Raw genomic sequence first — 15,576 nt, forward strand, 5'->3', positions numbered from 1 at the left:
GTAGGGTTTAGGCTTATCAGAAATGTTTAAATTACTACCTACACATCTAACAAGCTAAGTAAAAAGGATTGCTCTTAGGAATTAAAAAAGAGTTGTCTACCTTAGAAATGTCTTTTTAAAATTAATGTCACTTTTGGGTTTATGGTCTAGAATAATGGGAACGTTTGGTCTTTTGTTTTTTTACAGCTACAAGTGAGCAGAAACAAACGACACAATCAGCTCAGACCCCGGCTCAGCCTATCCAAGCCCTCCCATCAGCTCAGCAACCAAGTCAGAGTCAGCCACAAGCCCAGCCTCAGACTGTTCAACCTTCAGCTCAGCCCCAGACCCCAACCCAGACTCAGCCCCAGTCCCCCAGCCAAACTCAGGCCCAGCCACAAGCCCAGCCTGAGGCTCAGACTCACACTGAAGTCCAAACCCAATCAACAGCTTCACCCCCTGTCACTTCTGAAGCACAACCTGTCCCAGCACATTCAAGTAAGACTCAAGTCACAATACAATGTCAGCCTCAGAACCAGGTCCAAGGGCAATCTCCAGTTCGAGTCCAAAGCCCACCACAGGCTCGAGTACTTTCACCAGCTTCATCCAATGGAGCCACTGTATGTCAAGCCCCAGTCCAGACAACAACTTCACAGCCAGTTCAAATTCAGCCACATACATCAGTTCAGATTCAGTCCCAAGTACAACCACCATCACAGCCCCAGCTTCAACCTTCCATGCAAACTCTCCCAACAACACAAACTTTGAATCAAGTTACTGTAACTTCCCCATCCCGTCCTCAGCTACAAATCCAACAGCCACAGACACAAGTCATTACTGTGCCTCAGCTACAACAACAAGTCCAGGTTCTCTCTCAAATTCAGTCACATGTTGTAGCTCAGATACAGGCTCAGCAGGGTGTTGTTCCTGGGCAAATCAAACTTCAGTTACCTATTCAGATTCAGCAAACCAGCCCTGTGCAGGCTCACCAGATCCAGAATGTGGTCACTGTGCAAGCTGCCAGTGTACAGGAGCAGTTGCAAAGGGTTCAACAACTCAGGGAACAACAACAAAAGAAGAAACAGCAGCAGATAGAAATTAAACGTGAACATACCCTCCAAGCCTCTAATCAGAGTGAAATCATCCAAAAACAGGTAGAACCATGTGTTTACTTGTTTTCTGTTTTAAAAAGAAGTAGTTTGAATTATAGTTCTCTAATATTTTACTCATTAGATTAAGTGTATCATTTATTGGTGTCAACTTTTCCTGTAACATTTTGAAAAACAGAATTCTTTACCCTTGGGTGAGCTGCCAAGTTGCCTAAAAATAGTGAATGGATGCCTAGATATATGCAGTCAGTGTTACTGGGAGATAACTAGTTCATTTTTAAGAGACCAAGAAAATGGATGATTAAAAAGAAGAGATTTAGGGACTTCGAAGTATTTCAGTGGAGAGGTAGTAGATAGAGAGCCAAGCCTACAGATGAGTGGTCCTGGATTCAAAGGTGACTGCAGATTCTTCCTAGCTCTGTGACCCTGGACAAGTTACTTAATCCCATTTCCCTAGTCCTTACTGCTCTTCTGCCTTGAAACTGATACTATGTATTGATTCTCAGGCAAAAACTAAGAATATTTTTTAAATAATAAAAAGAAAAGAGATTTGCATAATATTTGCAACTTTTTGTGGATTAGTCTTAATATAGAACTAGAATTTTAAGGTTAAATTTTGGTTTTAAGAGATGTAGAGATGTAATAATGATAGCTTTTTTTTTTTAGAAAAATTTTCCATGGTTACATGATTCCTGTTCTTACTTTCCCCTTCACCACCCCCACCCCCCCATAGCCGACGCACATTTCCACCAGTTTAATGATAGCATTTAAGTAGCATTTTAAGTATTTTTTTTAATATTTTTTATAAATATTATCTCATCCTATTTTCACAACAACCCTGAGATAGGTGCTATCGTTAACTCCATTTTACAGATGAGGAAACTGAGAGATACAAAGGTTAAGTGACTTGCTCAGCTGTCAGAAGTAGGATTTGAACTTAGTCCAAGTCCAACATTCTTTTCTCCTGTTACTGCCTAGCTGTTTAGGTCCCTAGAAGCCAGTTCATATCACATCTCAATTCATTTTGAGATAGTTTGAAATTGTCTTAATTGAACATGTATCCCAACTAAATACCTTGTAAGAAAGTTAATGTTACTTAGATTATTAGTCATATCCTTAAAAATATTTTGTTTGATACTTTTTGTTTTTATATCACTCATTTCCCAAAAACTCCATCACTACCACCATAGAACCCTTCCTTGTAACAAAAGCAAAATAGTTCTAGCAACCACAGATAATAAGTGTTTGCATTATTCCATACCACTAGTCTATTTCCCTACCAAGAGTATATCATTATTTGTCTTCTGGAACCTAGATGAGCTTTGTACTTAATTTGAGTCCTAGAAGTCTTTTATGATTGTTTTCATTTCCCTTTTTGTGTTGTGTGTGTGTAAATTCACAAACATGTATACATACATACATACATACATACATACATACATACATAGGAAAAATGTCTCTATCTATGGTAGTTCTGTCAATTCTACTTTTGTTTAGTCTTCATGAGTTGTGCTCTAAAGTCATTCATCACCTGGCAGCTAATCTTCTGAGACTTAACAAAGAGATGCACAGTTTATTGCCAGCCTGTGTGCAAAAAATCTCTTTCTAAATTAGCAGGGCCTACCAGAACTTATGTTCCATTAGTTTTAGCTTTTTAAGAATCAAAGATCATCTTTATACTTCAGTAAGACATTGGAATAGAACTTTTGCAGTGAGCTCTAGTCTTCTTGCACAAATAGAAAGCAATCTCAGTGAAATGTCTTCTGAATAAGGTAAGTCCATTTAAATGCTGTGAAGTCATCTTAATTATCAGCTTCCTTAGCTAACTGATCTAAAGCACGTATAGGGAGAATTTTTTGTTTGTATCTAAAAATCTCACCTAATTTATTAAAACTGTCCATTTCACAAGAACAGTTTGTTTTTACCATGTGGTTTTCATTTCTGCAACATTTTGCATAGTAGTAAGTAGAAAGATGCAACAGATTAGACTTTAAAAAACAAAAAGATGGGTGGGAGCCAACAGAATTTTGGGGAAACAAAGTAGAATATCATTGTACCATTAAATCTCAGGGATTTGACCTGTGATTTCCTTGGTGTAGGGAACTCCTAGATGAAGAAATTTCCTCTGCCAACAAAGATCAGAATCTCCTTTACGTGTTTTAGTATTAGACTGAAAAGTTGAGCAATTTACCCAAGGTCATAGAACAGTTCTTTCTGGCTTCAGGGACTGCTCTCCATACATCATACATCTACTAGGTAGACTTACTCAAAAGATGAGAGACTTTCCCTAATTAGAAGAAATTTGGTCATCTTAATCCCTTGCCTTGTTTGTCCTTGGGTATGTTTGGTTTTTGTTTACCTTTCTCTTATTGGAAGGCCCTACTTTATGTCATCGAACAGTTGATCGGTCTTGTCTTTTTTACTAAAAGCATGCAGGAATTTTTTTTTCAAGTTACATGTATTCTCTCCCTAGAGACACAGGAGTGGGGAAGAAAAGAATAACAGAACTCTTATAACAAATACATATTGTCTAAGAAAACAAGGGAACTGCTGGAGGCAGCTGGGTGACTCAGTGGATTGAAAGCCAGGCCCAGAGAAAGGAGGTCCTGAGTTCAAATCTGACCTCAGCCACTTCCTAGCTATGTAATTCTGGGCAAGTCACTTAACCCCCATTGCCTAACCCTTACCACTCTTCTGCCTCAGAACCAATACACAGTATTGATTCTAAGACGGAAGGTAAGGGTTTGTTTAAAAAAAAAAAAAAAAAAAGGAAAGAAAACAAGGAAACTTTTCTCCCTATCTTATGAATGAACAGCATTCTGTTCATTGTATGCCATTTCTGTTTAGCCAAATAGATTTTTGCTGCTTTTGATCCCTGAATGATCATAAGTTTTGGATTTAGTGCTAGAAAGAACTTGGAACTCTTCGAGTCCAACCCCCTTCCTTTATAAATAAACTTAAATATATTTCTAAATAATTCATTCCTTTGATTTTGTACATTCAATGGCATATCAGTAATTCTGAGCTTTGTACTCCAGTTTTTCTTTTACCTTGGCCTAATTTTCAATTAGTTATTAAGCATTTATTAAGTACCTATTCTATATTCAGTGCTGGGGATACAAATTCAGAAAGGAAATGGTTCCTACCCTCAAAGATTGGGGAGTTACGTATATATAAAAGGTAAGTTGGGGACAAGAGACCATCAACTATATGATCCAAAAAGGGCTTCATGTAGAAAGCAGGTGACACATGAGCTAAACTTTGAAGGAAGCCAGAAATTCTAAGAGGTAGATTTAAAAAGGGGGTAGTTTGTGCAGAGGTATGGAGGAGATAATTATCATACACAGGGAATGGAAAACAGTCTAGTATGACTGGAAAGGGAGAATATGAAGGGGAAGCTGGAAAGATAGTTTATGCCAGGGAGGTAGCAGCCAGGCTGTGAAGAAGTTTGTATTTGATTCTACAACTAATTTAGAAGCCATTGGAGGGGAGTGACATGATCAGTCCTCTGCTTTAGGAATATCTCTTTAGCAGCTATAAGGAAGGCAGTTTAAAGAAGGTAGACTTGGGGCAACAAGAGCGATTAGGAAGCTATTACAATAGTCTCTAGACAAGAAATAGTGAGTACTTGAGGAAAGAGACAGAAGTGAGAGATTTAGGGGAAGTAGAATCAACAGTTAACAACTGCTTTGTTGTTTTGGCTGACTGGTCACAAATAATCTTGCAAACCTGATTAGAAGGAGAGTAGTTTCCTCCACAGGAATAGAGAAATTTGAAAGAGGAATAGGTTTGGGGAAAAGATAAGTTCTACCCTGAGAAATGGAAAAACCATGAATAATGGGGAAAAAAAACTAATGGAAGTGTATCTCCTCCCTAAAAACAGATAGGTGAGTGACTATAAAGTTTTTGCTTAACTTATTCAAAAAGAAGGGTAACTAAAATGAGTTCTGTTTTGGACAGGTTTTGAGTTTGAGTTTGAGAAGTATTCAGATAATCAACTTACATTTATTAAATACCAATTACGTGCCTAGCACAGTACATTTATGGTGGTAATCTTTAAAAGATCTTTGGTTAAAAATTTTTAAGTGGTTCCATTTCTTTGGTTTTTTTGCTTTTGAACAGTCATAGTAAATGAATCATTAAAAGGTATGTTTCAAGATATAAAACAACAACAGTAACAGAATAAATTAGCCCAATTTTTTCAATAAACTACCATTTATAAAAGTAGCAGGCACAGAAGGATTTCTGAATCTTTTAACTACCTTAGTAAGATATAAACATTCATTTTCTGTAAAACCTCATTCCTGTAAATAGTTTATAGTATAAATCCAGCTAAGAGCTGCTAAAAAATTTACATAGATCTAAATATAGGTTACACTCCAGAAATTAGATCTCTTTAAAAGAAATACATAGGGGGCAGCTGGGTAGCTCAGTGGATTGAGAGCCAGGCCTAGAGGCGGGAGGTCCTAGGTTCAAATCTGGCCTCAGACACTTCCCAGCTGTGTGACCTTGGGCAAGTCACTTGACCCCCGTTGCCTACCCTTACCACTCTTCCACCAAGGAACTAATACACAGAAGTTAAGGGTTTAAAAATACTAAAAAAAAAAAAATACATAGTTATAGCTACAATACTGAAAAGTAGTCAAAATTAACATAAAAAAACTTGACCTATTTGGGAGAAATAGTCAGCATACTTTGTTGGAAAGAGAACTAGATTTGTAGTTATGAAAACTAGATTCAAATCTCACTTCTCTCACTTAATGGTTGCAGAGCAAGTCATTTAGTGTCTCAAACTCTGTTTCTTTCTCACTCAGTATATCAGGGATGTGTTGTTTCTTAGATAGTCTTAGTAAACAAGTTTTAGAACTGCCTGAGTCTCAGAGAAGTTCCATGATTTGCTCATGATCACACAACTAGCATTAGAGGTAGGATTTGAACACAGATATTCCTGACCAAGACCTACATTCTCTTGTATTACCAAATACTTCACACAGTTGTTGTGAAGAAAGGAAAATAATAAATCAGGTTTTTTTTAACGTGTCTGCCCTCTAAAAATGCAAAGCATCATAAGTTAGAGGGAATCTTGGGAATGTAGGGAACTTTAGAATAGCAGATATACAGAAAGTTGAGCATTTTGTGTCTGAGCCTGCTAAATACACATGGGTTGTCCTCTTCTATTCATTGTTCCCTCCTACACACAGACCTGTCTACTTATTCGACGCTTAAGGCAGCCACATGATTGGTTACAAAATTTGAAAAAACATTGCTACATCATTATCGCCTTTCTCTATTGCCTTTCTTCCATTGAGCTCTTGGAAACCCCATGTGCTCACAACAACCCCAAAGAATTGTCTCCTCAGACACAGGCAAAACTCAAGAAGCACATCACAGTTTTGGGGAGGAGGATCACCAGGAATTCCCTTTCTGTAACCACCTCGGAGAGTCCTCAACCAGACTTAGACTTATAGGGGAAAGATGAACTTTATAATGAGATCCCTCTTTTGGAGGGATTAGACACAAGCAAAAGAATACGTTCCTTGATCATTCACTGGATCTTCAGCCTGGATGGATTCTCCTCTTTACCTTCCAACAGCAGATATAGTAACCCAAGCCTCTACAGATCAATGAGGCTTTTGCCAGCAAAAACCCAGGTTGGTCCTGAGAGTAGTTATCTGCTTTATTCAAACTAGGTTTAGAGCTAGGAGAGACCTTAGAATAGGCCATCTTTCTCATTTTATAGACACAGAGAAGGGGCATGACTTTCCCAGAGTCACTCAGTTACTAAGTGTCTGAAGCAAGATTGGAACACAAGTCTTTACTCCAGGTCCAGTGCCTAATCTACAGTGCCACGTTGCCTATCACTGACTCTTTCAGGACAAAGTGCAGCCTATATCTGGGCAAATCAAATGTCATTTTCCATTATATTTTTGAAACTTTAGTAATATGTTTCAGACATCTAAGAGGAAAGAAGGGTGGTATTTATTAGGTTGATTTTATGTAGCTAGGTTTTTTTTAAATGTTAAAAACATTCTCTTATTACAATGACTGTGTCAAATCTAAAATTTACTGTGAGTAATATTAACATTAAATTTTCTGAAGTTTAATTGTTTAGTTTTGTTCAGCGGGAAAATTCTAACTCCTAATTCTTTATTCATATGAGAAGAGGCTGAGCTTTTAAAAATTTATGTTTAAATAAAATATACCAATATACAAATCTGTCCTTTTTTTAAAGAACTCTTTGAATATGCTTAATTTTTCTAGTGCTAGTACTAAGTATGTAATATTTCTTTGGATTTTGCTGTCTTCAAGGTGGTGATGAAACATAATGCTGTGATAGAACACTTAAAACAAAAAAAGACTATGACTCCAGCTGAAAGAGAAGAAAATCAGAGGTAGGAAAATTGTTTTTAAGTAATAGAAAAGGTACTCTGTTATAGTACTCATCTCTCTTCCCTTTTAACTAGCACATCAAGAAACAAATTCTGGTTATTACATAGCTTTCACATTTTCTGTGTTCAGACTAAAATTCATTCCATTCTTCTCAATATGTTTTGTGAATTTTTTTTACCATAAATTAATAAATTACTGTTACCTTTGCCAGTGGGCAAGAAAGTAATGAATGCTGAGATAATAAAAATAAATGCCTAGATGAATGGAGTTTCTTATAAACTTTGCTCTATTAAAATGCCATTCTAGACATGTAAAAATATTTCTAGACACAGCTTTTAAAAGATAATGTTATGGGGCAGCTGGGTAGCTCAGTGGAGTGAGAGTCAAGCCTAGAGACAGGAGGTCCTAGGTTCAAACCCGGCCTCAGCCACTTCCCAGCTGTGTGACCCTGGGCAAGTCACTTGACTCCCATTGCCCACCCTTACCAATCTTCCACCTATGAGACAATACACCGAAGTACAAGGGTTTAAAAAAAAAAAAAAAAAGATAATGTTATCCATAAACACCTAGAAAAGTCATTGGTACCTAAAGTACTTTAGATATTTTTGCTGTAGTAGACCATTAGTTCATCATTATCTACTTTGTATATTTTTTCTTAGAATGATAGTGTGTAACCAGGTGATGAAGTTTATTTTGGATAAGATAGATAAAGAAGAAAAACAGGCAGCTAAGAAACGAAAACGGGAAGAGAGTGTGGAACAGAAGCGTAGCAAGCAAAATGCTACCAAGCTATCAGCTCTACTCTTCAAACATAAAGAACAACTCAAAGCAGAAATATTGAAAAAGAGAGCACTACTGGACAAAGATCTTCAAATAGAGGTGCAGGTAGGAAGAGATTTAATTTCATTTCTTTTTATATAAGATATCCATCCATCTTTGTAAACTTACCTTGAATTTTTAGTTAGTGGATTGAGTACCAGATCTGGAGATGGGAGGTCTTGGGTTCAAATCTGATCTCAGATACTTTCTAGCTGTGTGACTGTAGGCAAGTCACTTAATCCCCATTGCCTAGCCCTTACCACTCTTCTGCCTTGGAACCAATATTCAGTATTCATTCTAAGAAAGAAGGTAGGGGTTTTAAAAATATATATTGATATGAAAATTTACAAGCAAAAGTTGCCATTTAGTCTTTGGTCATTGCTCATATATGAGTTTTATTTTTTTTATTTTATTTTATTTATCAATTTATTTTATTTTTTATTTTATTTATCAACCTTAATTTAGATAATAATAGACTAATAATAAAAATAATAATAGATCTTTGAAATTCATTTTCCCTTCTTTTCTGAGAGCTCTGCCTCATATTCATCAAGTCTGTGTGTTGTGTTGTAACCCCAAAAATATTCTTGGCTTTTTTAGCCCTAGAGACAAACTTTTTAAAATGTAATAATAAACTACTACTTTGAACTTGAATGAATCTTTCCACTTACTAAGTCAGAAAATATTAAGTGCCAATTGCATGACAAGAATAAAGAATACAGAAATAAACAACCTCCCAATCCTTGTCTTTAAGAAGCTTGCATCCTAATGGGGGGGATAACACATGCACAAAGATATTAAACAGAACAGCAGTAACAAAGAAGTACAAACAAAGTATTAGAAAAATTAGAAAAGATCAGTTTCACCTGAAAGGTTGAGCAGAGAAGAGAGGGGTTCCTTAAGTAGGGACTTGAAGAAAGGAAGGCTTTGTATAGGCAAAGATAATGAGGAAATTTATTGTAAGCAAAAGGGATGTCTTGAAATGCATAATGTAGAAAGAAATGCAGGGATTCACTAGAAATACTGGAAATTAGAATATATGGAAGAGACACTGGAAAGGTAGGTCAGAAGGAAACTGCAGCAAATTTAAGTTCTTAGATAAGGAGTTTGTATCTAATCTTATGCACACTTAAGGAGTTTGAACATAGAATTGACATAATCAGACTGGTGTGTTAGGAAGATTATTTTGGCAGTTGAATGACAGATGGTTAAAAGTCTAAAAGTAGAAAGACTAGTTAGATGGCTACTACAATAAGCCAAGCAAGAAAGAAATTATAAACTAGAGTGGTAGAGAAAAGAGAAGGGATAGAAGAGGTATTGTAGTGATAAAACCACTAGGACTTTGTAAATGCATTAAGTGAAAATTAGAGAATGAAGGGCAGCTGAGTAGCTCAGTGGATTGAGAGCCAGGCCTAGAGACAGGCAGGAGGTCCTAGGTTCAAATCTGGCCTCAGACACTTCCCAGCTGTGTGACCCTGGGCAAGTCGCTTAACCCCCATTGCCTAGCCCTTACCACTCCTCTGCCTTGGAGCCAATACACAGTATTGACTCCAAGGTGGAAGGTAAGGGTTCTAAAAAAAAAAAAAGTAAAAAGAAAATTAGAGAATGAAGGAGAAAGCTCAAAGATGATGCCAAGGTTTCAAGTCTAGATGATTGTGAGTTAGCAATAGAAATATGGAATTGGGGGGTTGTGGGGGAGAAGGTTTAGAAGGTAATATAATGAATTCACTTTTGGACATTTTGAATTTAAAGTGTAGATGGAACATGCAGATAGAAATTTCTTGAAGGTAGTTTATAAAACTTGGTGGAAGGAATAATATTGGAAATACACATATGAGATTCATTTGTTTAAAGATAATAACTGAACCCATGGAAACTGATAAGCTCACCCAGGGATAGAAAAGGAAAAACAGATCAGAGACCAGAACCTCAGGGACATCCACAGTTAGTAGGTAAAAGGAGAAAATTGAAACAGCAGTCAGTCAAGTCAATAAACATTTGATATGTGCTTAGTATGTGCTAAGTACTCTGGCCAGGGCATACTAAAACAAAAGACAAAAGTCAACTCCTGCTCTCAAGGAGGGGGGGTGGGGATGCACACGAGGGACAACTAGTGTAAGTGTGTATAATTGAAAAATGGAGAGGGTATTGTATAAGGAACTGCAAGAAGACCAGTGTCATAGGGTTGAGTAAGGTGTAAAAAGACTAGGTGGGAGTTTATGAAGGGCTCTGAATGCCAAACTGATGATTTTACATTTGATTTTAAAGGTAATTGTGAGTTAAGGGAATAAGATATCCATCTGACATTGTCAGACATTCCCTACTCTGAGAGCTGAGTAGATAGAAAGGAAAGACAAGGCAGATTGACCCACCACCAGTCTAGGTGTGACATGATGAGGTCTCTACCAGGGTAACACTGATGTAGGGAGCATTCTCATCTCATCGATCTAAATTAGAGGAAAAATTTTGGCCTTCAAACATTCTTAGCTCTTCTGAATTCTGTTCCTTCTTGACCTTTCAGCAGCATTGTCCACTCCTCCTCTTGGATACTGTCCTCTCTTTTAGATTCTCTGGCACTCTTCTGAATCTCCTCTTACCTCTATGACCAGTAACTCTGCCTGAGGCTTTGCTGATTTAGTTTTCTCCTTCCACATCTCAAATTTATCCAGAAAAAAGTAAGGTATCAGTTCAGACTTTACTAGATGGTTATTTTACAAAAGGTAGGCTTAATCCAAATCATCTCCCTAAATAAATCCAGAGGAAATTTTTCACTAACAATTTAGTTAATAATTGAAAAGCAGCATGCAGGAATGACTAGAGGACCAGCTTTAGTATTACAAAGACCCAAGTTCAAGTCCTAGCTCTGCATTAGCTAGGAAACTGTGGACAAATGTTTTAACCTTTCAGTGTGCCTGGGTAGTACTCTTAAATTACCTACAAGTTGCTCATCCGCATATGAAGATAACCACATTGATTTCTTCAACCACAGGTCCTGACCTAAGGAACAAAGTTAATAATGTTTACAGGATGGATATTTGCTTTTCATAAGTCACATTCAGAATACTAAGTCTTTAGTCAGGAATGCAACTTTCATTTATGATATTGTACCTCTGCAGAGATATGTATGATAATCCTGGTTTGTAAATGTGCTTACTATTAGTAGTACAAAATACTGTGTGAGTCCCTATAGATACTAAGACAAAAATGAAATTGTCCCTGTTCTCAAGAAATTTACATTCTATCAGAGGAGATAACATGCATACAGATAAGTTTATACAAAGTAATTTTGGGAGGGGAGACACCATCTGCTTTGCAAAGTAGTTTTTAGGATCTCTTCAAAACAGAAAAAGATACAATACCCATATTTGCCTAATGACCATGTAAGTGGAAAAAATTTTGCCAAGATATATTTTCCTTTTTCCTAAGCCATAAATAATGTTTATAAAGTTTGTAAAGCTAGGACCCAAATAACGAATTCCCTAAAGCATTTGCTTGTATTTGAATTGACAATACTTGAAATTATAATTATGTAAAATACAGTCATTGGTTCCAACTTAATTCAAATATGCAGTTTGAATTTTAAAAGTGTACCCATTTCAGTGGATTCAGTCAGGAACTAGCCTGGGGCTTTAAGGTTTACACAACATTTTTCTCACAAAAATTTTTATATCAAGCCTTTCGGAAATAAAAGACTGTGAATCTAGTTTTAGACATAAAGTCATTTTCACTTGGATGTTACCAGCTGTTATTTTTCAATATTATTTTTCTTTTTCTAATGATTTCACAATCTTAGAGTAGTTTTAAATGAGCCTAAGTTGTAGCAAGAGGAAAGATGTCCAAGAAAAAAGGGCTTTTCTTCTCCTGCACAAAAACATTTGAACATTGGAATAATTGATTTTCGGTGGATTCTTCTCAGGTCTTAAGTAAATGATCCTAATGACCATTTTTATTCCATTTTATTTTCTACAGGAAGAGCTAAAGAAAGACCTCAATAAGATTAGGAAAGAAAAGGAGAAAGCACAGGCCGCAGCAGCTGCAGCTATATCTGCAGTAGCAACTCCACCACCCCCACCTCCACCACCAACACCCCCACCTCCACCACCACCACCACCTCCACCACAGCATTCAGTCAATGTCACATCAACTCCAACATTGTCAATACCTTTATCTTCCCAAAAAAGAAAAAGAGATGAGGAGAAAGAGTCTTCAGCTTCCAAATCCAAGAAAAAGAAAATGATTTCCACTACCTCAAAGGAAACTAAGAAGGACACAAAGCTTTACTGTATCTGTAAAACGCCTTATGATGAGTCTAAGTGAGTAGATCCAATTCTTTGAATTTCTTTTTTTTTTTTTCAATTAACTACTTAACTAGTTGTTAATTAGGGGCTGGGGGAGTGAGTAGGAGGAGTGTATATCTGAAAGTAGTTTCAAAGAATAAAACTGTCAGTGTGTTTTTTTAATCTAATGATCAAGGTCTTTAACAAGAAAAAGGAAATTTGTGGTTTTATGTTTTGATTTCTATATTATTTAGCCCATTTGTCTTTTCATTGTATTCCATTGTCTAAAAGAAAATATGCTTTCTATTATTCTCTTGCTTTTCTCTCCTCAGTTTTTCTTCTTTAGAGAAAAATTAAGTCTCTGTCTTTGAAATAAAATTTTTTAACTCCCCCAAATTTTTGATCAGCAGGGTCCTTCTAGAGATGAATGCATTACAACTGCTTAAAATTGAAAAGTGTTGTGTCTGTAATCTTTTCTTATATTTGGGAGTTAAGTCTAGTTTGCCATCAGACAATACTTAAAAGATGGTACTGTGTCAGAATTCTTTTATTAATAACATGAAGTACTATTTAATAATAATATTATCAGCTTAATTTTTTTCTTATAAAATTCCTATTTATCAGGTGTGCAATATAAAATTGTTCCTCTATACCCAAGAATGTGAAAGATGCCAGATTATTTCTCATTTCTAACTGGAAAAATAACTGGAAAAATGGCAATGGAAGTGTTTTGGTGACTTTTTTGGTGAAAGGGAAAGAGACAAGTGTAACTTGTACATTGGGATGTATAGAATGAGTTTAGAGGACCTCTTGTGTTGATGCATTATCATCATTTAGCAAAGTAAATGTTAATTTTCCTCTTGAATTGCTAGTGTGTAGGTCAGACTTTTTGGTTAAGTTTGTAGTAATTTATTATATTGAACAAAATCTGATTAAGAAAAAATTAACTAGCATACTTGCTCCAATTGGTTATGCTGAGAAATTTTATCATTTTAAAATGATTTTAAGAATAAGGTTAACATTGATAGTTTCTGCTTTAGGTAGGCTTTATGTACATAAATAATTTCTAAACTTGTTTTGTCTGTATTATGTTTAAATGAGAAATTTAAAAACTGCTTTTGTGATGTTCTCTAATGATTTTACTTCAGTAGGTATAAATATTACACGACAAATATTTTTTTACAACACTTTTCCTTCCCTCTTGCCCTTTTTCCCAGTAGAACAGACCACAAATTCTTGTGGGCTAGGAATGTTTGGAATTTAAACCTTTTCTGTTTAGGTGAGACTAGGTGGGCATCTTCATTGTTTACTATCTTCATTCTTTAGATGTATGATATACAATGTAAAAAGTTAGCCTCTATGAATTTGTCCCAGTACAGGTGTACTTCATTTTAAGCAAATCCAGTATGTGCATTGTGAAAATTTGATTTTTTGATACATATATGGATTTCACTGTGTCAGTACTTTCTATACTTATGCACATTGGAATTCCCACATGCCTTTCCATCCTTCCTGATTTCTTATATATGTGGAGTCCATGAATAAAGATTTCTTTAAAAGTGTTAGTACCTTTAAAAAGGTAAAAGCAAAAGCACTTTGTGCTTTTAAACATTCAGTTTACATTTAAACTTTTAGAAATGCATTGCAGAAAATGAGGTATACCTGGTGACTTTTTTGAAATTATTTTGCACTCATTTTGTGTGGATACTTCACATTTTTGTTTGTCATTAAGATCATTAAATTATGCCAGGTTAACTCATGCCATGTTTTAGTTAGAATGACTTATTAATGTGTTTATTTTGTAAGATTAACATTATCTGTTAAGTTTTGCATTTTATTACATTGATAGAAGGTTTATTGGGGATTTTAACGCAAAATTATATCAAAAGTTTGAGAAATAAACTTGCTTCCAACATAATTTTTTCAGAGTGCCACAGAAGCAACATTTTTAGCTCCTGTTCAGTTCCCTTACAATTCTTTGTTAGTCCTTGTACAAACGAAAGAAAAGAACAGCACCAAAAAGGAGTAATGAGAATTAACCATTATTTTTTTTTATTCAGCTTATAAAGGAAGCTTATTTTGGAGTTTGAAACACAGTTCCTTTCCTCTAGTTACATTGTTCAAGACATGTGGTACAGTATGCCAAAGATAATTACTAATTATTTCATCTTGGCTGTCATCCTTAAGATTTGTGAGCACTTTTCCACATAGTATTTTATTACATCTTGTTACAACAGTCCTGTGAAGTAGAGAGCAAAAGAAATTATTATTCCCATTTTGCAACTGAGGAAACTCAGTGGCTGGTTTTAACCAAGGTTTCCCCAATTCTTATTCAGAGTGTACAATGTTAATTCTCATCACCATTATGCATACTCCTTTGTCTATTTTCCACACTTGCTAGTTTACCAGTGTTGATCAGTACATCATTTTATTAGGATCAATGACCATCCAATAGTCATAAATACGTTTTACACATGTGACAAATATAAATGTCTCATAATCATAATAAATAAATTTTCACACTATTCCATGCAAGGGGCCATACTTTTTTAAATTGAATCTGTTACATCAATAGATTGTTGTCTGTATTTTCATTGCACATTGCCTGCATTTACATGCCAGATATTATCAAAAAATGTTCTCCAAAGAATGATCCTTCTCATAGTTTATTATTGTAAGGAGCCTGCAATTTTAATGAGATGAAATGCCTTTTGCTTATTTAGAATATTTGGCAGAAATTCACTTACTGTGTATCTTTACCACTTTTCTCCATCCTTTCATGTCTTGTCTATATGTATCATACACACAGCTGGCTGGCTGCCCTGCATGTTCTCTATAGTAGTGTAATTTCTATGTGGTGTTTGCGCTTTGCTCTGTTTTTTAAACTTAACCTTGAGATACATTTTCAAACCTATCTAAGAAATAGCCCTGATATTGCAATGGCTTCTGTGGCATAGGTTTGATAGATGTAAGTTTGATTCTTTGGCTTTGGGTTTTGTGCC

General features: G+C 35.7%; 1 protein-coding gene across 1 annotated transcript in view; it reads left to right on the forward strand.

The window, feature by feature from the left end:
• Positions 1–15,576, forward strand: part of BPTF (bromodomain PHD finger transcription factor) — a 112,079-nt gene that overhangs the window by 89,175 nt on the left and 7,328 nt on the right. Inside the window, exons 20-23 of the mRNA XM_044672267.1 lie at positions 187–1,133; positions 7,398–7,480; positions 8,138–8,363; positions 12,267–12,610. Of these exons, the coding sequence (XP_044528202.1) occupies positions 187–1,133; positions 7,398–7,480; positions 8,138–8,363; positions 12,267–12,610 (1,600 nt within the window). The remainder of the gene's footprint in view (positions 1–186; positions 1,134–7,397; positions 7,481–8,137; positions 8,364–12,266; positions 12,611–15,576) is intronic.

Source organism: Gracilinanus agilis, chromosome 4 (genome assembly GCF_016433145.1).
Source record: "Gracilinanus agilis isolate LMUSP501 chromosome 4, AgileGrace, whole genome shotgun sequence".
Classification (NCBI taxonomy): Eukaryota; Metazoa; Chordata; class Mammalia; order Didelphimorphia; family Didelphidae; genus Gracilinanus; species Gracilinanus agilis.